Here is a 25,253-nt window from a genome sequence, read left to right on the forward strand (position 1 = left end):
CAACCTGGCGAGAATAGATTGTCACCTGTCAAGCAGAGGTTATCAATCAAATCAACTTAGATTTGTTAAATTTAAAAACGGCTTTCGTGGAAATAGGTGTCATCAATTTTAACTTTCAGTTAATAATTATTGGACTTTGCAGCCCATCTCTTGTTGTTAACTAAATAATCATGGAGCCTATGACTTTAGGAAGTCCAACGCATTCTCCATCAGGAAGCCCTAACGTGGGATATTTACCGCCGTTCCTCTTAGGTGAAATAAATCCCCCTACGACCCCTCGTACTAACAGTTTATCACCTACTAAAGGGCGAAGTCTTGCGTTCGGTATGTATCAAACTTATATTAATGTAAACATTGGCAACCAATCACGTTATACTGATGATGAGAAAGTAGGTACCTTTTCTTTGTTTTATTCAAACATCAAGTATTTAGCCGGACAATTTTAATGGTGGTATTGTGATTCTCATCATGAGAGGTTGCAAGCTCATCTCCTTAAAGGAAATCTAAAGCAACTATAGTACCTTCTAAATTCCCTACACTTGCTTGTGTAAAGTACTCAATGTATTTCTCCATAATCCACACCATGTGTTTGCCAAATTTCATGGCGATCGGTATATAGGTGATGTGAAAGATATAACAAAGAAACAGTTTTACATTTATATTATTAGTACAATAGCTTTGAGAGGGTGAATTAAATCTCTTCCATCTTTCTTTCAGGTTCTCCCACGAGTCCCACTCAGACTTCGACACCAGACCAAAAATTGTTCAGACATAGTATGACAATGCATCAGCAAGCCATTTACAATCAACAAAACCTTTACTCTAACATACCAACTTCCCCGAACATATCCTACTCTAATAAATCTAACGGGCCGCCTATAGAAGACCTCTTTGACACAATAAAAAGCAATGAACCAACAAACAAGACATTCCAAGACAGTTTTCTTGGTTATGGAAACAATAACTCGATGCTACAGAATTCCTATGTAAATAATATTAATGGATCAATGAATAATCAGTCTCTGGTGAATCAGTGGCAAGATGGATGTCAAGAACAGGATGAATACTGGATTACAATTTTTGGGTTCCCTCCGAATGCAGCCAATACTATTTTAGCAAGGTTTAGCAACTGTGGTGCTATTCTAGGTCAGTATCTTTTATAACAATATTGTCTTGTTTTCTTTTCAAATCACATAATTTTATATACCTATAAAAAGTGCCATGTGGTTGCAGTTATTGCTGTTGGCAATGACTTCAACCACATGGTATACTTATTTATACTGTTCTACCCATAGACAATAACAGTATAATAATAAATTAGAATTTTGTTTGCATTTGGAAAATTTTGTTTTCCAGGAGGGATAATTTTTGTAATTTTAAGATTTTCTTGAATGAATTGGTACAACAGTTGACTGAAACAAAAATAAATTTAAAATTAATTTTTACCCGCCTTTATAAAATAAAGGTGGTTCTCAGTTGATATCAGAGCTATATGTATGTTTGTTCGCGGTTATCTATCATTTGGCTGAACCGATTTTTCATGCGGTTTGAAAAGTGTTCCTTACATTTAGGTTTTAGAAATTAAACAATCTTCAAAAAAGAAACAATTTGAGGCGGTTGTCTTTTTATAAATGTCATTATTTTATTATTTGCATTAATGACTGAATTATTAATTACAGACAAACAATATCCCACTCAAGGCAACTGGGCTCATGTTAGGTACGCCACTCGAGCCGAGAAGGAGCGCGCCATGGCACTCAGCGGGCGACAAGTGCTGCCCGGGGTTATGGTGGGCGTCGTGGAGTGCAAGGAGCCTCCCAGAATAGTCTCCAGTCCGGGAGTCGCCTCACCAGAAAGGTTCGTATTGCATTATACTAATTGTAAATAATACAGGTATTAAATGTGTACATAATATATAATTTACCTTTACTTTATCTGAAGTTTCGAATGATACAATGATCCATGGTCCCGAGCTAGTCACCGAGCGACTAAAAGCAAAGCAGCCTGCTGGTTTTATACCTGTAATATTTATGGAAAGGTTGATACAGTTTATAATGTATTAAACTTGCTTCCACTGCACTGTTGGTTAAACTAAAATTGAAATTTTTTCCATTCCTGTGAGAATCTCCAGAAAATAAGTAGCCTTTGTTCAACAACTTTGTTCAGTTCTCAGATAATTAACTTTTTAAGTTTTCATCTAAATCAGACCAACGTTAAGCCATGAAAGTAAGAGTTAAACTTGATTTATAGTATTGTCATTTCTTACAGAGTCATTTTCTTGTGGTCTCTTTATTTACAGCAAAATTAACTTTATTTAGCATGTCACGGCAGGGTTTTATTGATAAACCTTGACATGCCTTTTTTCTTCTATTCCATTCTTTAGTACCTGACTTATACTATTTAGTATCAATCTATAAAATTAATGAATTACTTCCATATGTTTGCAGGCAAACAACTGGCGCCAGGTCGCTATGTCCCACACCCATTCCCTCAGCGCCGGTGCCGCAGAGATCAAGCGGACTTATTTCAAAAGCCCTAGACTACGTACTGGGCTGGTGACACATGTTGACTGTGACGCACTCCGCTGATCAATGGAACCAACTGACTGAATAAGTTTTGTGATTGTACAGCAAGATAGGACTTTGAAATTCCACAGCAAATTAGCATTTTGCAGTTATTTCAAATAATACAATCAGGTTTTATTACGAAATAAGGACATTTATTTTCCCATAGGATTGGATCCTTATGGATCAGATGGTGTACTAGTTTTTTTTCAAATGAGGTGTAAAAATGTTAAAATTTGTGACTGAAGTCTTGATAAATGGATGAACTGAGAATTTTTTCACAGAAATTTCTTGATGTTCTGTTACATAGTATGTAGTAAGAATTTTTAATTTCAATATGAATTTGTTTGCTTTATAAATCTTCACAAAATGTATATATTTTTTTACACAACTTGGAACTTCCAAGTCATATCAATGCTGTAATCTATTTTTCACAATCTGTAAACTAATTAATGTTTATGTTTAAGGGCAAAATAATGGCTATAATTAAAGAAAATTATCACTTAAATTACTTTATTTTCTAAATATTACATATAAAATTCTTACACTACATTGACATCTGTGAGTTTGAATACCTATAGAAGCATGAAACTATATCAATCAGTTATTTTATTATCAATAACAATAATATTGCAGACATATAGGAAAAGTGAGTTCATACTTAAAGGTTTCACCTACATTGTTTGATTGCTTGAATCTTGTTAATTTAAAAACAGCTTTCGAGGAAATAGGTTTCATCAATTTTAACTTTCAGTTAATAATTATTAACATTAATAATTATGTTATTGTTAATAATTATATGCATATGAAAATATTCCGGAAATCGTTGAAACGTTAAGAGTGGTAGCCCGAATATAAGTTTTTTCAACAAAACATTTTAGTTTATAAATGGTAAAAAAAATCTTGTGAGTGAACAATAGAAAACTCTTTACTATCAAATAAGAAAAAGTTGTATTTGTTAGAATATTTAAAATCTAAGACATTCTTCAAATGAAAAATGGTCAAAATTGATAAAATTTGGTGTTACTTTGTAAAAATTGGCGGTTTCGGGCCAAATTAATAATGAACTCTAAATACTTGAGAAATATTTAAATATATGTATAGGTAATTTTGAAACTACATACAAATTACATGATATAAAAATCATCAATTAACTTGAATATTTATAGAGAGGTATATCACATAATGTCAAGGCGCCGATCTTACCACGTAAGCAATTTGCGTAGTCAATCTATGATATTGTCCCTCAAGAGTTACTTATATTTCAGAGTCATCTCTGAATTTTAAAATTTAGCATAAGTTATAAAACCATGCAGTTGATAAGATTGAATGCTAATAGCTGCACTGCCATTCTTCTGTCAAATGGATTGGAACATTTTCTTATTTCATTAAAAGAATCATCACACTTTGGGAAGGATCTATGTTATCCAGATTGATTATTAAAATAAGGGACAATATAATAGTTATTCTCCTATTTTCTTTGGATCAGCGCCTTATATTTCAAGCACTAGTATTTTGGTTGTTCTATTTTGGCGTTAGCAAGATCTGTCATCTTAGGGTACTTGATGTTGTGTTTGTCCAGTTCACTTTGAGACCACAGGATCATCCGGAGGAGACTGCATAGCTTCGGGTTTGTGTATTCTTGATTCTCCATTTTCAGTATTGCTGCATTCAGTTCACTTGCAATCTGGAAATAGAGGTTTAGTTATAGGTTAGGTCATACTGGTACTACGAGACTATGAGGAAATTCGTTTTTATAAGTAATCATTAAGTGCCGTGTGGTTCCTGGCACCAATACAAAAAAGAATAGGACCACTCCATCTCTTTCCCATGGATGTCGTAAAAGGCGACTAAGGGATAGGCTAGCAACCTGTCACTATTTGAATCTCAATTCTATCATTAAGCCAAATAGCTGAGCGTGGCCTTTCGGTCTTTTCAAGACTGTTGGCTCTGTCTACCCCATAAGGGATATAGACGTGATGATATGTATGTATGTTTCATTAAGTAAGTAAACAATTACAAAAAAGATCTTCTATGGAGTAAGTTACTTACTAAACAAAGTTTTGGATAATTCATGTCAGTCAGTATTTTCCTGACAGCCGCAACACACAAAAATAAAAACAAATCTACCTTCTGGCTATGTGAAGGCAGCAGTAGATCCGCAAACGGCGAGGCGTGCGGATCGGGGAACGCTAACAACGCCAGCGATCTCTCCAACTCCGTGAGGGCGTTGCTGTCGTTGGCGCCCGCCTCGGCGAGCGTCGCGCTGGCAAACGCCAGAGCTTCCTCCGCTCTTCCTGCGCGGATGAGTTCTAGAAGCTGTAGTTGCTGTGAAGATTTTAAATTATTTATAAATATGGTAATTTACACGTCAGCATAGCACCTTATATGTTTTATATAGATTGCTATGAACACACCACAGGTGAGATTAATAACCAACTTATGTTGGTCTAAGTATTATTTGTCCTGAATGTATTAATTTAATAAAGATTTGAAAGAAGGGCACGTTAAATTACCTGCAAGTGAAAGTACAAGTATCTGTCAGTGTCCAAGAGTTCAGGATGCAGTGCATTAACCATAGCAATGGCATCCGGTATGCGTCCACCCTGCACAGCCTCGCGAATCATTATCCTCTCATCGAGGGAGCTGCACAGAGCCGGCTCCTGAAGGCCCGCCTCCTGCTGGAACTTTATAGCCGCCTCCTTGAAGCCTTCTGGAATTTTGAAGTAAGCATTAGTTGAATATACAAACTATTCCCGACAAATAAATAAAGACATGTAAATAAATATAAATGGTACAAATTACACAATGATAATGTTTTAAAATAAATACTAATATAGATAAACATCCAAGACCCAGGCCAATCAGAGAAAGTTTTTCATCATGTCCAGTGATACACGTATTTGCTTTAAACTGAAAGTTTATTATTAATAAATAAATAATAACATAAAAAAAAATCAGCAAAACACCACACCACATGACAAGAACCTTGTCAAAGCCAAAAATGACAAATTGACAAATTGACAAATAGCTTGGCTCACGAGGTTACCACCATGTGGGATGTGGATTCCACAATCATTGTCCCGATAGTCATATCTGCAAATGGTTTAACAGCAGAGTCTCAACTAAGATCTAAAGAGCAAAACTTATAGAACCCAACTAGACAAGTAAAATGCCACATGAGTTAACATATATGTATATATAAATATTTGTACTTTACAGGGATATAATTAATTTTGATAACAAAGGCGTGTGGGAGGATGTTGTATAATAAAAACTATAGTGAGTAGTGTACAAATGAGAAAAAAAATTACACCACAAAATGAAATGTATTCAAGGTGTTAAATATGAACATCAAGGTACATGAACGCGAAAAATACCACTTCTCACCCCTTCGAGTTTGACTTGAGTGGGGGTGGGAACAGGACAATGACTCTGCTTTGTCTCTTTATAATATTGATGTTTTTGGGATATTGAGGTAGATAAAATCAACGAGAGAAAACAAAGAAAATGAAAACGTTTGGACTACGTACTTATTGATCTCGTTACATAGCCACTTGATACTTGCCTTCAAATAAAGAACATTACTCTATACAATTGATTGTCAAAAGAGAAAAACTGTTTACCTGTTACTAAATAATTCATTATCAACATATTCATGTCTGTTCTAGAAATCTGCAGGTCGTCGGATTTGTTGCGGTCATGGAAATATTTTCTCTCTTCTCTATCATTAGTAGTATTTGAAGTATCAAAACTCATTTTATCGATTTAAAAAAACTGTTTCACAATAAAAACTAGAAATTAATGTGCTGACATTGTTTGCCTCGAACGAAAATAAAGGTACCACAAAAATTTTAGTCAGAAATGACAAACAAATGCTTAGTTGCAGTCAGTGCAGTGACACATTAACAATGACAGACAGCTGACACATAGAGCCGTAGAGGCGAAATCGTTTTAGTACGACTAGTGTTGTCTTTCGATCTCGGGATTTGCCATGGAAGCTTATTATTCGTTACGCTTCACGTTTTGTTACACAGATCCAGACTTACATGTATTGTATAGAAATTTTTGGTCACCGTCGTTTTCTTATCATCGATCTATAGCCAAATTATCGATGTTTTTGCAACCCTACAACTATATACTTTTTTCTTAATTTTTTTTTATTTCTTCAATGTTGGCAATTAAGACAATCGTCTCAGTATTTTTTCTGCAAAGGCTTGTTTTTGGGCATGAAACCAAAGATTATAACAAAAGTAGAGGGAAACAAACAAATTGTGCCGTGTGGTTCCCGGCACATAAAAAAATGGACTCCCTGATGTAGGTTGGCATGCGGGGACACGTGACAACAAAGGCGATAAGAAAATTCCGGATTTAGAAGTTCGCATAAAAAAATAATTTACTGTTGATAGTCAGCGCCTTAAGCTGATGCATAGGAGCGTTACTAGGCTTTATATAATTCATCAGTAGGTCTGGTCAGGTCGAAAATAACGTCACACCTTGAGAATGTTTTTTAACCAGCCTTTCGGTTAGTACCTACGAAACTAAAGTATACTTATCTTCTTATTATTGTAAAATATCCTTATTATCAGGACAGGACATTTTCCCAGTGTTATACTGTCATGATCAGAGGATATAATCACCGAACAGGTACGTTTTTTTTTAACCAAATTCGTTCATCGAGTTTTTTTCTTTGTAGTACTTCAGATTTCCCATATTGCTCACTGTTTTTTTTTGAGTTCGATACAACCTTAATTTGATACAGATCTGCAATAGGTACAAAAGCCAAGGATATATAAAATACGATTGGGTGTTTAGCTAATTTATTTTCAGTTCTTAAACGCCAATAACCTACTAATAATGAGCTGATAATACAATTTAAAAAAACCTATACTATCATTTTTATTGAATAATGCTTGGTAACAAATTTATCCTTTTATATTCAATAAAAAGTTACGCTAACTAAACAATAATAATTATAAAACAAATCCCAATAATGTACAATACCAATACAGGGCAGACTAAGGCGCCCCATAGTGGGGCTAGCAGTGTATTCAATACGATTGAATACATTATTGAGAAAATAACTTAAAAGATTTAAATAAATCTAATATTATCATTTCCTAATAAGCCTTTAATGTATCAGTGAGTAATTTAGAGGAAAAGAATGGATTATTAGGTAAACGTTTTATTGATGAAAGGTCATGTCCGAATTTAATAAGTAAGTAAATAGAAAGATAATAATTCCCAAATGCTGATACACGAGGCATCTGTGCGAGTACGTCGATTGTACGTTTTACACAATATGGACAAGAAAATATAAATTACCAACTATAATTCGACAGTACTAAAGTAAAATTAAAATATCAAACAAAATTATGGCTAAATAATCCGCAAAATATAATTTACCACATCAATTACTTAACAGGCACTCTGCGTGAATTTATTATGTGTTTTATTCTAAATTCTACAGGATCATTCATGTTAATTTTTAAAAATATACAAAATATGATACTTGGCTTCACATCTGCATTTTTCAGGGCTTCATGCAAGTTCTAGTCGCGTCCACATTTGTTTAGTCATCAGAAGATATTTTTTTAAATTGTACATACTTATTTCCAATACAGTTACGAGAAGGTAAAGCAAGGCTCTCATTTACTACGCTTTATATTTCCAAGACCAAGAGAAATAAGGTTTGCATGTCATTCAGCCGAATTTACCAGTTTACACATTATTTCATAAGCTGTTGGTTTATCCAAGCAGGTTGAACTTAGCTGTGTGTACGCGATATAAGAAATTCTATACGTAGCGCCTGTTTGCATTTCAATTAACAATTACAGCAGTTATAGAAAAATTGTAGGCGCAAATGAAGCTGTGAATAGTCTCTTTACAGGCGGTTCCAGCCCATATCACCACAAGTACATTAAGTCCCTTCAATATCAGAATCTCCTTCTTTTAGAAGTTTCTAAAGAAATTAAAGTCCAACATCATATGAAGTGTTTGTTGTCATATAAAAGAGTTCAAGTAATTCGAAAATTAAACATATAATTTGTCGCCCCCTGACATTTGCAAGGAGTGAGTGCAGTTTACCCAAACATAGATGCGGGACCGCTAAAGTGTATAAGTTTGAAACTCGTTCAAAACACAAGTTCCTTTTACCGCTCCAACACAGGAGCATCAGTCTATGAACACAATTATCCAGCGAACCTTATCTAAAGCATTAAAAGCTAGTTTCATGTGGCATAAACAAAACTGTGGAATGTAGCCATTATAATATTGTGAAAATAAATACATATATTCAATCCCTTTTATACACGAATATCGACAAGGCATAATGTCGTCTCTCTTTTTAACACTTTGGATTACCTTACGAGAGGAATGGTCAGACATTACGTCCTATCAAAGTTCATGATTAAATAGCCCATACCCCATAGCTACCCATAGGTATTTACTACAGAATGGTTTAGTCCTATGAGTTTACTATATAAACACAATTATTTTATTATTTCAGTGATAGTCGTTTTTTGCATTAGAAACTCAGTTTTCTAATACTGCTATGATTTTTTCACAATATTGTTTATAGCTAAATTCCACAAGCAATTACAATCTTGATCCATTAGGGTACGGACACTATTCCCGCATATAATATTCACATATACCAAAATATGTTTGTCTTGATATATTTTGCAGTGCAACACTGCGCCGCCGATTCCGTCGTTATTAGGACAGATCTGAAACAAACAAGCATAATTAATATTAAGTACATTAACAAAAAAAAAAAAACTACTGAATAACTATAGTAGACTACTGTGAAAAGTTACCATAAAAATGTTGGTAGTAATTCCTACAGCTAACTTCAAAGAAATTAAAACTTGATCATGTACATACATACGTCAGATGGAAGTGGCTTCATGTAAAAAAATTGTTTACTCCTTGATCAAGGTTTTAGGCACACCCAGGGTTCCTCCTGGCGCGAAGATCAGAGTGGTAGCATATCATCCAAAATAATGTGTGTAATCACAATTTTCTTATATTTTATGATTCAAATTTCATAAATCAACAAACTTTTCATCCACATTCATAACTCTCTTCAAGCAAGCTCGTTGGTTTGGTCATCTTGATCTGATGTTTCTCCAAAAGAAGGATAATAAAATTGCAACCAAACACTTACAGCTGGGTACAAGGTCCTGATGCATGTGGTGCTCGGCGTCCATTGAGTGCGGCATGCACGTGGGAGGGGGCCGGCGCTGAACCTGTAAAAACATACGGTAAGTAAATCAACATATTTATTTCCTTATTTCTTAGGTAAGATCCATGAATGATAGAGAAGAGGGAAAATTGTGCCTTTTCAATCTGGTAGTTTGGCGTGTTAAAGAATTGATAATTTATTTATCAAGCAATTAAAAGGCAAATATTGTTTAAGTTTCTTGTTATTTGCAATGTGCATTGTAAATTTAAATCGTGTGGCTGACCTTTGTTTTTTTGGTTTACTTCAGCAAGTATTCACTCTTCTATTTTGCAGTCATCTTTTAACCAATATCAACCTGTTTGTTCCTCACAGGCTATTCAACCTGAATAGACGTTTCAATTAATCCCAATTTATCCTGAAATACGTCTTACGATGACACTTATATAGTCTACTTCAGCTGCCATACCTGATCGAGGTTGAAGCGCACAAAGGCCTCGTACTGCTCGGCGAGCTTGCTGCTAAGCGCCGTCTCGTACTCGGCGCGCAGGGCCGCCTCCTGCTCGCGCAGCATCCGCTCGCAAATCATGCGCACCTGGAAATTATACATGCATACCTAAAATCACGTCTCATTTCCAGTGGGGTTGGCTGATTAACCCTAAAGAAAGGTAAAGTTTGAAGGTAAAAGAACATTTATTGACAGCCAGGCGCAACCATTGGGTTTACGGCGACTTCACTAACTTCACGTTCAACGTTTCTATCACCGCGCATATGCGCGGTGATAGAAACGTTGGCGTCACGATCTCGATCACGATATCAAAGTTTTTACAAGACACAACCTCCGACAAAACTCTAAGTCGTCGGGCTTTTTCCCCAGGCATAACAACTAGCCTGGCGGAAGATCTTCCCTTTGTGGCAGTTCAGCTTGAATCATTGGTCCCACTACAGGCTAAAGGTCTCACTCAAAATAATTATGTTCTTTACAGGGCCATAGAACTCAGACACAACACAACTCCACTGTTCTAAACAAACCTTTTCGAATAAATAACATTTTTGTTATTTGACATGGGGAAAAATCTAATTATTTAAAAAAAATACTTTGTAATTTCAAAGTCCTGTGAACCAACATTAAAACTCTTGACTGACATATTTCAATCTCACACTTGCCTACTTCTTAATCCTAAAATATACCACCTAGAATATACACAAGAAATGTGAAAGGAGAAGATATCAGGAAGAAGCAAGTGAATAGAATAGATTTATTTTCAAAATTGGATACAAGGTATCACTTATTGACGTCACATCACTTAAATCTAATTATAACTACTACCGCTTCCAAAGCGCATGTGTAGAAGAAGCGGCGGAACAAACTACACTGCAACATTTTCATCGGACGTCAATTTACAAATATGGATCTCTTAAATCTAAATTATGGACGAATGCACATTGTCTACATTAAAAAACATGAATGAATGAATCTTCACACAAACCTGCTTAAAAGTGAAGAGCGCGCGATTGTGCATTTTCTGTGAATTGTGCGACGAGTGGTGCGGTGGCGAGCAGTCGCCCTCGCTGCCGCTGGAGGAGGAGCACGAGGCCGCCGCGCCCGTGGCAACCCGCAGCTGTCTGCGCCGCTGTAGTCGCTTGATCTCGTCGCATATCTCTTGTGCCATGCGCTCTGGATATAATTGATATAATTTAAATATGCAATAATACTCAAACACAAAGACACTTGACATATCAATGCACAGCACTAACTGCTGGGTTTAAAATTTGGCAGTACCAAGTTTTTAAGGGCACTAAGAGATTTTTTGTTGTGTTTTATAAAATCTCTTTTGTGACTGTGGGATGAGTGAGCCAGGCAATAACAAGCTGAAAGCCTCGATGAGGTAGCTGAAAGTTATAAGTGTTCCAAAAACAGCACTTATTTTATATACAGTTAAAAGAAGGTGAAGCAAGGCTCTCATTTACAACGCTTTATATTTCCAAGACCAAGTTAAGACCTGACTGTATGTTAAATTATATTATGCACATTAAGAACCCATTTGTTATGCCACAAGATGGTATAAGTCATTAATTATATTAACAAATAATTTGGAAGAAAATTTATCTGGTTTACCTGATGAAATTTGGTTCAAAATTATTATGGGGTAAAGAAATGTGTATCTAAACTGTAGTATAACTCAGAATTTTTAGAACACTCATTGAAATGCAGTAACACATTCCATAATGGATAATCCATCCATATAATAAAAACAGAAAAGATTTGAAAATTATAATGTTCATTTGTGGCATATGAACCCAAAATCAACTAACAAATTTTGATTAAACTGATCTGACTTGTGGAAATTTCCAAAGGAGATAAACCCCAGGCTAATATCTAGTTTTCTATGTTTAATATCAAGGAAAAACTATAACTAAATAAATCAATCGCATTTTTATCCCTAATGGGGTAGACAGAGACTGCAATCACGAAAAACCATGTTCAGCTGAATATAGATAAATTAAATTTAAAACAAGACCATGAAAGTAGGTACTATTATGAAAATGATAGGTAATAAATTAAAAATTGATAGGTATACCTAATCATTAATGTTGTCAAGTCATTACATATAGGTACGATGCCAAACATAATTTTTTTGCAGACATGGTCTTTTTTCAGCTGAATGTGAAATCATTTGACACCATCGCAAGATCACCAAATAGGCAAAAAACGTAGGTTGCGGCACCAAGTACCGTACGCTACACTGCTCCAAATTTTTTGCTACAAAAAATAAGAACGCTACAAGGGAATCTTTATTGTGGAATTTTGGAGCCTTGGCAAAGAAATTTCTTTATTTATAACAAAAGGACAAGGGAAATAATCCACCCAACGACTCGCATGACGCATCTGCTATCTCTGTCTAAAACGATAAAAATATTCATGATAGAGCAGAAACAATGGCGATAAATAACATGTACAGCTGATTACTGAGTAGAATCAATTATTTTCATCGTGGATTTTCGGGACGATTATAATGTACTGCAAATAACTTTTATTGTTGTAACTTAAAACGGATATGCGCATATATAAACAAACCTGGAGTCAGTTTTGCAGGTGCACTAACGGATTCACCAAATGGTGTAGCTCTGCTCTCGGCCACTTTTAATCCAGGGCTTGTGCTGGAACTTGCTGCAAATGGAGCACATCTTCGCCTTTTAGCAGGCGTCTGTGTCATGGACTCCCAGTCCAAATTTCTTTTCAGTGTAGCACACGCCATTTTCTTTTTACGCCCAACGAACGTCCTCTGCTTGATACAATATTTGGAATTCCCCGATTTTTGTCACAGACTTAGCACTATAAAAATAATGTTAAAACGTAGCAAAACGAAGTAATGAAAGTTAATTATGATTAATTCTAAAGCGTTAATTTAAAGGATTTTTACAAATATTATAGATTATTTACGCCCTCCGCTCGTCCACTTCTAACTCCAAAATTCTACGACACTTTTCACTGGATTTATTTTGACATGTTGTTGTTTTGCAGGGCAACCAACATCTAGATAAAAAAACCATAGACACTTTAATTTTTTTTAGTATGTATCGATATCGATGAGTCGATGCCAAAAATTTGATTAGAAATGGATTATTTACAACTATGGGTACATTATTATGATAAACGGTACACCTAGGTTGGTTACCACTTTGACTGGTGTACCAAGGGTCAGAAAGGCATTTATGCTTTTTTTCATGAGTCTAAATCATTAGATAGGGGTAACACACATATGGTACATACCTTAGTAAAAAAAACACTAACCAGCTGTTTGTCAATTTGACATTGTCACCTGTGATAGTACCATTGTAATCAGTTTGAGCAAATGTCTCTGTAGGTACGTCAGTTATCATTGTTTTCTTGTGGTGTTGTTTATGATTTGTGACTCATCGGATTTCTAATTAAATAAATTTCAATCAAACTTTTGAAAATAAATAAAAGGTCTTGCACCTCTTTTTTGTTACTGAAGTTTTTTCAAAGCCGTCAAACTGGGGAACGAAATGTCTTCGTCTGCAATGGAAAGTATCCTTTTTACAAAATCATTCAATTTTAATGTGCATTTATTCATTTCTCATCATGAAAATTGTACTCACATACTTATTAGTGTATTTAAGATTTATATACACCTCTGCTATTCATCTAAGTTCTAACAAATATCAAGGTCATGTCATACAAAGCATGAGTCAAACTTCAACTATCAGAATATTACAATTGTTAAAAGTAGAATAATTTAAAAGTCTCAAACCTTTGGGTTCTATTCTACTAATCCGCCTGTGGTGCACCACATCATCCACCACACTGGTGTCTTAAAATCCCATCTTGATTGGGTTCTCAGCACATCTTAAACCTTTTTAAATCTTCCACACTGCCAAAGGGAGGCCACCACTCTCAGAAACATTCTTAGCAAGTGAAAGACGAAAAACAGCTTTAGCATTGATTCACTCTAATATTTGATTAGAAACTTTCATAAGTGCATGTTATACTTTTAAGAAGTGTTTATCACTGTTGTACTACATGTTGAATGCAAATATGTATAAAACAGGCATTGCAGTACCATATTGTGCCTTGTTTCATAGAAAGCCAGATGGTTATTATTTATTTTCAATGTCCACCTATCCTTATATATGAATAGGACAATGTTATAAAACACTTTCACACCACATTTTGATACAGTATAGAATCACTTCCACAACACATTTTAAATAGAATTTCCTCAACATGAATCATCAGAACATCTATTTAATTTAAAATTTGCTGTAAAAGAGTTGGAGAGGAACTCCAAAAAATGTGAAAAAGAGGAGAAGTTAGAAAAGGAAAAGGCTAAGAAGGCCATACAAAAAGGCAACATGGAGGGGGCTCGTATACATGCAGAAAATGCCATACGGCAGAAGAACCAGGCTCTCAATTATTTACGGATGTCAGCAAGAGTTGATGCGGTTTCCAGCAGAGTACAAACAGCGCTTACTACAAGAAAGGTATGGATATAGCTAGTAACAACAATGTTTGAGTATATGTCTTACATACATATGGTCACGTCTATATCCCTTGCGGGGTAGACAGAGCCAACAGTCTTGAAAAGACTGAATGGCCATGTTTAGCTATTTTGCTTATTGATAGAATTGAGATTTAAATATGTCTTCTATAATTTGATTCATTCATAAGTAAAAATACATTACTTAATCTTGAATGATAGATACTTCCTTCCTAATACATTTGGTTTCGGACTAATTTTATCTGTGTGATTTGTGCAGTAAGAAGGGAATGAATGGAAATCACAATCTTTTTACCCATGATTGACATGACAAACTGAGAATACTGAAAAGGTAATTTATATTTTTTTTATAAAAGCAATAATAACAATTTCAGGTCACAAATTCAATGGCGGGTGTGGTCAAAGCCATGGATGCTGCGATGAAATCAATGAATTTGGAAAAGATATCAGGTCTTATGGACAAGTTCGAGAGCCAGTTTGAAGACCTGGATGTGCAGTCATCATACATGGAGAATGCGATGTCACAAACAACCACTACTACTGTACCTCAAGGGGACGTTGAGAAATTGTTGCAGCAAGTTGCTGATGAAGCTGGGTACATATTGTTACTTATTTTTTTACATACATACATATAAGCACGTCTATATCCGTTGCAGAGTAGACAGAGCCAATAGAGATCACAAATAGTGACAGGTTGCTAGCTCAACGCCTGAAAGAAGGATCCCAAGTTTATAAGCCTATCCTTTAGTCGCCTTTTACGCCATCCATGGGAAAAGTTGGAGTAGTCTTTTTCTATTGGTGCCAGGAATATATTTATGTAAAAGTAAAATTTATCCTCAAAGGATTAAGGTGGGTTGCCACATGAACTGGCTATTATGATAAAACAAACAGACTTACTTAATTTCCATCCAAGAAGTTAGGGTTGCGGTTGTGGTCCAATTTTGAATGTTGAGCGGGTTCAACCTTAGATCTTAGTTTTCTCAAAATTAGTTGTATAAAATTGGAATGCTAACACTCCTATCCTGCCACATTCTGAAACCAAACTAAATCTCTTCCAGTTTGGAGTTGAACATGGAACTGCCATCCGGAGTTCCGAGCACGTCGATAGGCGCGTCCACAGTGGTGTCTCAGGAGCAAGACGAGTTGACGCAAAGATTGGCGAGATTACGACAAACAGAGTAACAGAATGATGTACAGTTGTATGCTTTGTAAGTTCAATTCCATGAATTTTGTATTATTGTTTAGACACACTACATTATATATAATTTCATTTTTTATTACCTATTCAGCCTAGTTGGTGTTAAGGTTTGCAATTTTTATCATATTTGAAATATTTTTTCTGCCACCTTTTTTTCTTTAACGGTAAATATTGTTGAATCAATGTCATTGAATGCTTTGATCTAAGTAAGTCAAAGTACCTAATTTCTCCATCATTAGGAAGGCCATTCCATCAGTTTCGTCTGTATTTTTTTAAACTAAAATTTAAAAGTCAAGAGACATGTCTTTTTGATTCGATCAAAATTTATAGTTACATTTTGAAGAAGTCTGAAATGCCTGGTTGTTATTTTCTATTTGAACAAAGTGTGTTTGAAAATGTTACTTTGTTTTGTTTTCTATATTTGTAAATATTGTCACGAAATTGTGTGGCTTACAATAAACCAATATAAGTTACAAATAATATGTGTATCATTTAGAAAAATTGCTGAAAGTTAATTTTGTGATATATCAAAATATTATTAATTGTAACTATAAAATTAATATTATTTTTTATTGTAAGAATCTTTTTACATAACAGCAAATGATCCATATATCTCAGTCCTGTACTAAGGTGCACATTGATAAGTACAGTCGTCTGCAGATAAACTTAACCCATCTCATGGTTTTTGTTTATAGAACAGGCATCATGTTTTTTTACAGGCGACTGTGTACCCAACCAAAACAATGGAATATGCCTCAACGGCCTTCGGAACTGGTTGTAATGCGAGATTTTTATCTTTCTTGGTAACTAGTTGCGATAAAAGAATCTCTTTTTCTTGGGGTGTTCCTAGGTGCACCCTCCGCATCATTCATACTTCGGGACCTCTAAAGGTCCGCTAGTTGCGGTAGAAGAATAATTCAAGCATGCAACCAGCTGCGAATGGGGAAAGAAATTCACAATTCCTTAATTAAAATTGTAAAAATCACTACATTTCATATGTAAGATACTGATTGTTTAATATTTGTTATGTAATTAAGATTAAAGCAGGATAATACTTATTAATATATAGTGCCTATTTTTTATATATATTGTGTTTTCGTTACCCCAGTCTCCACTCGACAAATTGGTATTCCCGATCGTATAGGATAGGACTGTTGGTTTATAAAGTTAAACAATATTTAGAGGACCCAAATGAAAAACGCAATCCCAATAAAATAATTGTATTAATACAAAACAATTCAAGAAATAAGCAAAATATTGTCAAGAAATGTAACAGCAAAATTTCTTTTAAATCTAATACAAACAAAGAGTCAATATTTTTCTCAAACTCAAAACTACCATTCAAAATAATTCGTCGCGTCACAATACCGTTAACGAAGTACATTCGTGTACATAACCCGTTACAGCGCCGACAATCGCGTACATTCGAGTTGTAAACTTTAATACTAAAAAGCACCCGCATAAGAAAAATTGAGGAACAAGATACTAAAATACTACGTTTCACGTGTTTAAACCTTATCAATATAATAGTGGACTGTGTTATAATAACTACGCTTAAAAGTATGGCGTTAATATGACTTAGTGATGAGAATACTTTAAGGGAACACTGTTCTTTGGTTGTGATGTGTTAAGCGTCTCCGTTGTCTGGGTTTTTGAATGATATCTGATAGAAGATCCAGTCTTCGAGGAACGATGGCACGAATGCCTTGCTCTTGCTGTACTTGACTGGTGGCTTCAGTTTGGCCAGTTCCTGCTCGTAAAGCTCCAAGGACTCGGGTGAAGTGGCTCCATTACCCTGGAATTATCAAAAAGATTCTCGCCTAATGTGCCTATGTTTTGGAAAAAATCTGTTAACTTTTTTAACGTCATCATTCTACCTAAGTCATGAAGGCACTAAAGCCTTCGTGACTCAGGTGGCAAATGACAGGACTAGTGGAGCCCAGGTTTTCCCAAGGGAAGGTGTTATCAGGACACCCGACAGGACCCAACATAAGCGTTTTTTCTTATTGCTTTAAAAAGAAATTAATTTAAAACCAGTTGAAAGAATCATTGAGTGACAGGATAAGGAACAGCGTGATAAGGGAATGTTGTGATGTGAAAGAAGATGTAGTTACAGGAATAGAAAAGGGTATGTTAAGATGGTTCGGTCATGTGGAGAGGATGAATGAAAGCAGGTTGACTAAGCAGATATACAAGGAGAGTGTGGAGGGAAAGGTCGGAGTGGGAAGACCTAGACGAACGTATCTTGATCAAATTAAGGACGTCCTGGTAAAGGGTCAGGTCAAAAGTACCCGAAACCGCCGAGCTTGTATGAAGAGAGTTATGAATGTGGACGAAGCGAAAGAAGTATGCAGAGATCGTGGCAAGTGGAAAGAGGTAGTCTCTGCCTACCCCTCCGGGAAAGAGGCGTGATTTTATGTATGTATGTATGTGAAAGAATCATTAATTTTCAATACTTATTTATACGTAAAAACATGCATCATACTTTCATACTTCATCCACATTCTTTAGTCTCTTATATCTTATTCTATAGTCTCTATCTCTATTTATGAAAACTCGACGGTTAAGGTAACTAATGACGTCATCTTTCGCTAGAATCTTCCATACTCACATGAGTCATAAACTTTCCATTGGGCTTGAGGATCTTGAACGAGGCCTGCAGGATGGTGATCATGAACTCCCACAGCTCCCCACAGGCGGACTCCGATATCGGTATGTCGGTGAGGTCCCCGAATATGTAGTCCACTTTCTTGCCCTCCTTTATGAACTTGTTCACGGTCAGCATGCAGTCTTCGACTATAATCTGGAATTTAGACACATAACATAACATAAAATCACGCCACTTTCCCGGAGGGGTAGGCAGAAACTACCTGTTTCCACTTACCACGATCTCTGCATACTTCCTTCGCTTCATCCACATTCATAACTCTCTTTATGCAATCTCGGCGGTTTCGGGTACTTTAAATACTTAATTAATATTAATAGGTACTTTAATTTATTGTAATTTAGACATTGACAATAATAATCATACGACAATATTAATCATACTAGCTGATATCGCAGATCTTCGGGTTAAACTAAAATTCCATGTTCGTAATTTTCAAAAAAAAAAGTTTTTATATCTCTGTCTCTGTGGCGTAAAAGGAAAAATTCCGTTAATGTTTTTTTACATGTACTAGAGAGCGCCCGCGTGAAACGAAAAACCCGTTAACTTTCTTTCCCGTGGGAATTTCGGGAAATCCTCCTTACAGGTCCCCAATGCACTACAAAACCTAAGGAACCTTCATACCAAATTTCGACTTTCTGCGCTCAGTAGTTTCGGCTGAAGTACTCGTAAGTATAACGATTAATAATTACATACATACATATAATCACGTCTATATCCCTTGCTGGGTAAACAGAGCCAACAGTTGAAAAGACTGTTAGGCCACGTTCACGTTCCCATGGATGTCGTAAAGGGCGACTAAGGCATATGCTTAAACTTGGATTCTTCTTTTAGGCGATAGGCAAGGAACCTCACTATTTGAATCTCAATTCTATCATTAAGCCAAACAGTTGAACGTGATTAATGATTATACCTAATAAAGAAAACTTGACTCTCCAACTTTATGAGTCCTTCACTTGATTGACTTATACAATCTGCGCTGAAAGAGAAGCAGCTATGTAGCATAAGGCACACTCTATTTTTTCTTTGCATAAAAACTGATCACCATACCAGCACTCAAGCAACCGTACCGTAATATTTTACAATTCTAAATTCACTTGGATATAAATGTAAATAGCACGGAGCCCAGTCTACAAGTTAGATAAGATAAAGTTTACAGCATCCATAAAATCTGTAACTATGCTGAATGACGTAACAAGTTTAGTAAAATGTTCTTGCGTGACGAAACGAAAATCGATAAAGAATAGTAAGTACCTAGTTCAAAAGAAAATTGTTTTTTTTTTCACATTTCTTTATGACATACATACATATGGTCACGTCTATATCCCTTGCGGGGTAGACAGAGCCACCAGTCTTGAAAAGACTGAATGGCCATGTTCAGCTATTTAGCTTAATGATAGAATTGAGATTCAAATAGTGACAGGTTGCTAGCCCATCGCCTAAAAAAAGAACCCTAAGTTTGTAAGCCTATCCCTTAGTCGCCTTTCACGACATCCATGGGAAAGAGATGGAGTGGTCCTATTCTTTTTTGTATTGGTGCCGGGAACCACACGGCTTTATGACGACGGGTTCTATTTCAAGATTCACCTTTATCGCTCCCAGAATAAATAAAATCTTTAAGTTATTCCTTCCACAGGCGAGATTAACTACTTAAATAACTAATGGTTGAGGGTCTCCACCTCACACATGTCTCTGCAACCTTTCAGTTATAGAGACAAAGCCGATTCACGGGAGGGTCGCTGCTCTTGCATTTGCACACTTTTGACCCATTCTCTACCCTTACGATTGCTTCAAACACTCCGTATTAATATCTCTAGCTTTCAATCATCTCTGCCTTGCAAATACCTTTCGCTAATCTCCTTTCCTCCATTCTCTCAACATGCATCAGAAAGAGACTGATGTTTACATGAAAGTAAGAAAGAGAACAGTGTATACCTCATAGTTGGGTCCCTTTCTTCTCTCGAGCACATCCCCGCAGATAGACTTGAGATGTTTGTTGCAGGCGTCCATTACCAGCTCGTCGATCTCCAGCATCCAAACGAATTTCGGCTTCTCTTTAAGGAGCTCGTAAAGCAGTGCGCCGTCGCCACCACCTTCAATGATAAAGTTATTATTATTTTTATAGTTACTAAAGCATACATACATAAAATCACGCCTCTTTCCCGGAGGGGTAGGCAGAGACAACCTCTTTCCACTTGCCACGATCTCTGCGCACTTCCTTCGCTTCATCCACATTCATAACTCCCTTCATGCAAGCTCGGCGGTTTCGGGTACTTTTGACCTGACCCTTTACCAGGACGTCCTTAATTTGATCAAGATACGTTCGTTTAGGTCTATAGTTACTAAAGCAAGAAAAATACATTGTACCAGCCGCCGCTGTCACAAATGGATGGAAAACCCAATCAAGCGCAAGGTTGTGAACATGAGATTTTCATTTTATTGTCGGGTTGAACGGGACGGACAAATAAGAAGGTTCAAGAGGACGGTTGTGGACCTGGCTCCATACTATAATTGATAATTGTAATTTATGTACATATTTATTCATAGACATTTAAAACACAGCAGAGGGTTATTAGCATTAGGATTCGATTCTGACATGAGAATGGCAAAAGGTCCATGTTGAGAGTATTACGAAATGAAAAAAATACTTAAGTTCGGTCGAACTTACATACATACATAAAACCTTTTTGCCGGAGAGGTAGGCAGAGACTACATCTTTCCACTTGCCACGATCTCTGCATACTTCCTTCACTTTATCCACATTCATAAATCTCTTCACGGTCGAACGTATCTGTTGTAATATAGCTAAAATTTCACGGAGCTAAAGGAAGGTTTCCTATTGAGTTATAATTTTAAATATGATTTTATTTGTTTTCCTCGAAACGATACTTACCCAAAATCACTATTTCCTTCCCTTCATATGACTCCTTTCCCCTCTGCATCAGAGTTTCAGTGTAAACCAGATCAGCCTCAGAAATATCTGCAATTAAATCATCATCATCACAACATATTATAAACTCCCTCTCCTCCCCCACATCTCTGAAAGTTGTAAAAGGATTTTGTTTCCTTGAAATGTTTCGAAAAAGGGTTTTCTGAGGAAGGTTTATTATATATTTCGCTAGTATAGAATAGAATCTTTATTTGCTTATGATTAGACGCAAAATTTTAAAAACTATGGGGTTTTGCTCTATTCAAATGCTCAAAAATCGTTCCTTAGAGGAAACCTGTCATCAATATTTTTTGAGAATCATTGTATTGATATAGAATGTTACTTACTCTGCAAATCATCTAGCACCAACATATTTCCAAGAGACTTCGAGTGGACAATCTGCACCCTTTGGAAGGGGGATTGTTCGTCGAATATGACTCCATCGATATCGTACTCCAAAAGCCGCTCGTCTAAAACACCAAGCGTCTAACACTGTAGAACTAATCAAAGAAAATACGATCATTCTCAATGGTAGTTCAAAATTAAAAAATTAAAAAGCATTATTTTACGCTTATAACTGCAAGTTCTAAATTCGAATTTAACACTTGTGAATGTTATGTAACACTATTGTGAAAGAATTAGATCGCATGCAATGACATTAATGATGCAGTATTAATGAAGATAGAAGACATTTCGTTTTATTCGAAAGTTTATTAAACATTATAAATACCCGTTGCTAAAATGTAAAATGCAAATTGGTTACATAATCATTGAAAATATTCATAACATTGTATGCCCATGTCTTCATTTTAAAATAATGCCACTTACCTGATGTTGGATAGTACCTGCCAAACAGGCACCTTTTAATCGGCGTATAAGCTTGCGATTTTATGACAGTGATGTATTTTTTCAGCTGGCTTTCCAATACTCTCGCCGACTATTGACAAAATAATTCATAAAAGAGGAAAATAAAATAAAACATCAATGCGGGTATAACTAACATGCAGTTTTTTGGGGTCAAATATTAAGGTTGAGCGTCTTCCCATTTACTGGAAGATTCGTAAGATAGGTACTGAGATACTGAAAGGGTGTACACGCATGCTTAATATATTTAAGAAGTTGCAATAAAGCAGGCAACTACTGTACTGTTGTCTTCGTGTCTGAGCGTAATAGGATATCTTTGCTCTGTTCAGCTTTTTAATAAAGCATGGAAGAAATAAACTACTGGTGATGCATAAAATTAATATGCTATATTATAAGATACAAACATATAATCATGTTTATATCCCTTATGGAGTAGATAAGACTTGACTGCTTAAAATAGACACTCTCTCTCACGAGAAATTTAAGAACAGCTAGATGTGGCTGGTAGTGTAATGATTTTCTTAATGTCTGTGTCTATTACACAATCTTAATTTTTTTTATTATTGAGGCATGTATCCAGTTATAGTAAAACACTTATTAAGAAAAAATAAGTAGGTAGATCAGTGTGAGGTACAAAATTTACAAGCATTATAAAATGAATGGTGCACAATATATGATTCCTTCTGGCTAATGCTAATAATATTTTAACTAATAAAATAAAAAGATGTCAAATTAAAAAAGTAATTAAAATGTGTTTAAGTATGTAATTACTTACTTTGCTTTCGCATTTTGTACTTTGTTTTTCTATGTCTAGTGATTTTGTATTATTTTGTACTGAGAAAAATAAGTTTACCTCAGTGATATAAATTAAAACAAATAATAGGAAACCCATAAAAGTCCAAAATAGGCTCTTATCATATGATATGTCTTAAAAGGGTCACAAACACAAATAAACTAAAAACTGTAGACAAATATTTGTAAAAATAAAGTACAAAACATTACCCCTGCTAGGAATCAAACCCAGAACCACTAGGTTTAACATAATGATATAGACAAAAAATTAAAAATAAATAATACTGAATAGAGAAAAGGTTGAAAATTTCAGCCAATATTATAAACATTACAGCCAAATATAAATAAACTATCAAATATTTCAAGGTAACACAATTAATATTCTGGTGTTGGTGCATTCTAACCTGAACTGGTAAGGTAAACATCAAATTTATAGCCACGTTTGATTGTCGGCAACAATTTAATACGATCACAGTTCAAGGACATTCTTACCGAACTTTCCAGCAGTTTAGAGCACTAGAAAATAAGATACAGGTAACGCTCAGCCTTATCACTTTAAATAATTCAAAATGAGTAGTTTTTTTACTTGTGTAATTATGGAATCAAAGTATAAAAATTATACTAATATTAAATGCTGAAGTTTTTTAAGGATGTGTGGTCAATACTTTGACGTAAAAGAACTTAACACTTTTATATAACTTTGTAAAGATATAGCTTGGACATTGAAATAACATAGAGATTCAAGGCAAATGAAATAGTGAGTATTTTTTTAAAGTATATGAATACATGAGATTGGGTTGGATACTTTATGAATTGTCGATAATTTTTCAAACAAATTAATGAGTACATACCTACTGACAAAATAAACATGAATTCATTCAATGTTTATTTATATACTAAACTATTTAAACTTTAAAATTGGAAGATTCACTTGTTTGTCAAAATCATAGCTTAAGCTTTAAAGAAATTTATTTGAGTTAATGAAGCTTTAGTGATTTTACCTTGAAGCTTATTAATGGTTCCTCTGAATCCTCCTTGTAATATTCAATATTTACAGTGACAAGGCCTCGGTCAAATAGGCGAACAGAAACTGTTGTCCCCTTCTTTCCTGTCAACAGTTTCAAGGACCCACCTTCTATATTAATTTCAGCGGCTAAAATAAGATTTGGAATATAATCTTTTAGCACAGTTTCCAGTTGACCAAACACTGTTTTTTGGCCGCTTTCATCGCCCAAACGAGCGGGATCGATGGAAAAGTCTAAAAGCAAAGTCTGGACTGACATTGTAGATTTTATACGGTTTTATTGTTCAAGGAAAGGAAATCTAAATGAAGCCGGCGGCTAATAGGATAGGTAACCGATAACACCTAGAAAAGGGAAAGAAAGAAAATCCAAGAAAACTGCACAGCAGTTAAATTTTGACAGTGACAGATTAAGCTGACAGACAGTTAGATGACTGAAAATTTAAACAGTTGCCATTATATCTAGAAAAATATTAAAATAGGTGCCCAAAAGCATGTCTTCCACTTTGTCTTCTAATCACCAGGGAATATTTAAATTTTGTTATAGAATAACAACCACGAACTATTATATCACAAGATAAAGCTTCGATCAAGTATAAAAAAGATGTTTGGCGGCCTGTGTGGCGCAGCGGTAGTACGCTTGTCTGTGACACCGGGGGTCCCGGGTTCGAATCCCGGCCAGGGCATGATGAGAAACGAAATTTCTCTGATTGGCCTTGGTCTTGGATGTTTATCTATATATGTATTTATTATAAAATATAGTATCGTTGAGTTAGTATCTCGTAACACAAGTCTGGAACTTACTTCGAGGCCAACTGAATCAGTGTGTATTTATTTATTTTATTCAGATATTTGTGCTATTACAAAAATAAGATCGAAGACATAAAGATACAAACCAAAATGAAAGAAGTACCTATATAAACGTAGGCAGTATTATTAAATAATACCGCATCTATATTTTTAACATGCACTAACGTCTGCTGTATGTAGGTGTTATGCTATGATAAACATTA

General features: G+C 35.3%; 5 protein-coding genes across 5 annotated transcripts; 2 read left to right on the forward strand and 3 right to left on the reverse strand.

Annotated features, from left to right (window-relative positions):
• Positions 1-5: 5 nt before the first annotated feature.
• On the forward strand, positions 6-2,962 carry LOC106143564 (nucleoporin Nup35). The gene is made up of 4 exons (XM_013345689.2): positions 6-324; positions 718-1,146; positions 1,680-1,857; positions 2,448-2,962. Exons 1-4 carry the CDS (start codon positions 171-173, stop codon positions 2,557-2,559), a joined length of 873 nt encoding a protein of 290 aa, XP_013201143.2. The 5' UTR covers positions 6-170; the 3' UTR covers positions 2,560-2,962.
• Positions 2,963-3,060: 98 nt separating this feature from the next.
• On the reverse strand, positions 3,061-6,465 carry LOC106143565 (glucose-induced degradation protein 8 homolog). The gene is made up of 4 exons (XM_060945195.1): positions 6,191-6,465; positions 5,081-5,277; positions 4,695-4,892; positions 3,061-4,251 (listed from the first exon to the last, which is right to left on the reverse strand). The coding sequence occupies exons 1-4, from the start codon at positions 6,321-6,323 to the stop codon at positions 4,072-4,074; spliced, it is 708 nt and encodes a 235-aa protein (XP_060801178.1). The 5' UTR covers positions 6,324-6,465; the 3' UTR covers positions 3,061-4,071.
• Positions 6,466-7,367: 902 nt separating this feature from the next.
• On the reverse strand, positions 7,368-13,266 carry LOC106143574 (akirin). The gene is made up of 5 exons (XM_013345701.2): positions 12,827-13,266; positions 11,238-11,425; positions 10,217-10,342; positions 9,733-9,814; positions 7,368-9,292 (listed from the first exon to the last, which is right to left on the reverse strand). Exons 1-5 carry the CDS (start codon positions 13,005-13,007, stop codon positions 9,282-9,284), a joined length of 588 nt encoding a protein of 195 aa, XP_013201155.2. The 5' UTR covers positions 13,008-13,266; the 3' UTR covers positions 7,368-9,281.
• A 317-nt stretch (positions 13,267-13,583) lies between these two features.
• On the forward strand, positions 13,584-17,055 carry LOC106143508 (charged multivesicular body protein 1b). Its single transcript, XM_013345622.2, has 5 exons — positions 13,584-13,801; positions 14,510-14,754; positions 15,146-15,366; positions 15,830-15,979; positions 16,689-17,055. Exons 1-4 carry the CDS (start codon positions 13,780-13,782, stop codon positions 15,951-15,953), a joined length of 612 nt encoding a protein of 203 aa, XP_013201076.1. The 5' UTR covers positions 13,584-13,779; the 3' UTR covers positions 15,954-15,979; positions 16,689-17,055.
• A 118-nt stretch (positions 17,056-17,173) lies between these two features.
• Positions 17,174-24,652, reverse strand: LOC106143575 (spermine synthase). Its single transcript, XM_060945253.1, has 7 exons — positions 24,221-24,652; positions 22,392-22,500; positions 21,911-22,033; positions 21,528-21,614; positions 20,570-20,727; positions 18,581-18,772; positions 17,174-17,764 (listed from the first exon to the last, which is right to left on the reverse strand). Exons 1-7 carry the CDS (start codon positions 24,500-24,502, stop codon positions 17,597-17,599), a joined length of 1,119 nt encoding a protein of 372 aa, XP_060801236.1. The 5' UTR covers positions 24,503-24,652; the 3' UTR covers positions 17,174-17,596.
• Between the last annotated feature and the right edge of the window lie 601 nt (positions 24,653-25,253).

This window comes from Amyelois transitella, chromosome 7, assembly GCF_032362555.1.
Source record: "Amyelois transitella isolate CPQ chromosome 7, ilAmyTran1.1, whole genome shotgun sequence".
Lineage (NCBI taxonomy): Eukaryota > Metazoa > Arthropoda > Insecta > Lepidoptera > Pyralidae > Amyelois > Amyelois transitella.

Bases quoted from the DNA above. Each gene is read 5' to 3' on its own strand.
- LOC106143575 (XM_060945253.1), bottom strand. From the start codon at position 24,502: ATGTCAGTCCAGACTTTGCTTTTAGACTTTTCCATCGATCCCGCTCGT. The intron at 22,034-22,391 runs GTAAGTGGCATT...TTGGTGTTTTAG, and splicing joins CAGGTACTATCCAACATCAG to ACGAGCGGCTTTTGGAGTAC. The intron at 20,728-21,527 runs GTAAGTATCGTT...TTATCATTGAAG, and splicing joins GAAGGAAATAGTGATTTTGG to GTGGTGGCGACGGCGCACTG.
- LOC106143574 (XM_013345701.2), bottom strand. From the start codon at position 13,007: ATGGCGTGTGCTACACTGAAAAGAAATTTGGACTGGGAGTCCATGACA. The intron at 11,426-12,826 runs GTTTGTTTATAT...AATTATATCCAG, and splicing joins ACCTGCAAAACTGACTCCAG to AGCGCATGGCACAAGAGATA. The intron at 10,343-11,237 runs GTTTGTGTGAAG...TATAATTTCCAG, and splicing joins CGCTCTTCACTTTTAAGCAG to GTGCGCATGATTTGCGAGCG.
- LOC106143564 (XM_013345689.2), top strand. From the start codon at position 171: ATGGAGCCTATGACTTTAGGAAGTCCAACGCATTCTCCATCAGGAAGC. The intron at 325-717 runs GTATGTATCAAA...TCTTTCTTTCAG, and splicing joins AGGGCGAAGTCTTGCGTTCG to GTTCTCCCACGAGTCCCACT. The intron at 1,147-1,679 runs GTCAGTATCTTT...TATTAATTACAG, and splicing joins CAACTGTGGTGCTATTCTAG to ACAAACAATATCCCACTCAA.
- LOC106143508 (XM_013345622.2), top strand. From the start codon at position 13,780: ATGTCTTCGTCTGCAATGGAAA. The intron at 13,802-14,509 runs GTATCCTTTTTA...ATGAATCATCAG, and splicing joins GTCTTCGTCTGCAATGGAAA to AACATCTATTTAATTTAAAA. The intron at 15,367-15,829 runs GTACATATTGTT...AATCTCTTCCAG, and splicing joins CAAGTTGCTGATGAAGCTGG to TTTGGAGTTGAACATGGAAC.
- LOC106143565 (XM_060945195.1), bottom strand. From the start codon at position 6,323: ATGAGTTTTGATACTTCAAATACTACTAATGATAGAGAAGAGAGAAAA. The intron at 5,278-6,190 runs GTAAACAGTTTT...TCAAAATTCCAG, and splicing joins AATGAATTATTTAGTAACAG to AAGGCTTCAAGGAGGCGGCT. The intron at 4,893-5,080 runs GTAATTTAACGT...AAATCTTCACAG, and splicing joins ACTTGTACTTTCACTTGCAG to CAACTACAGCTTCTAGAACT.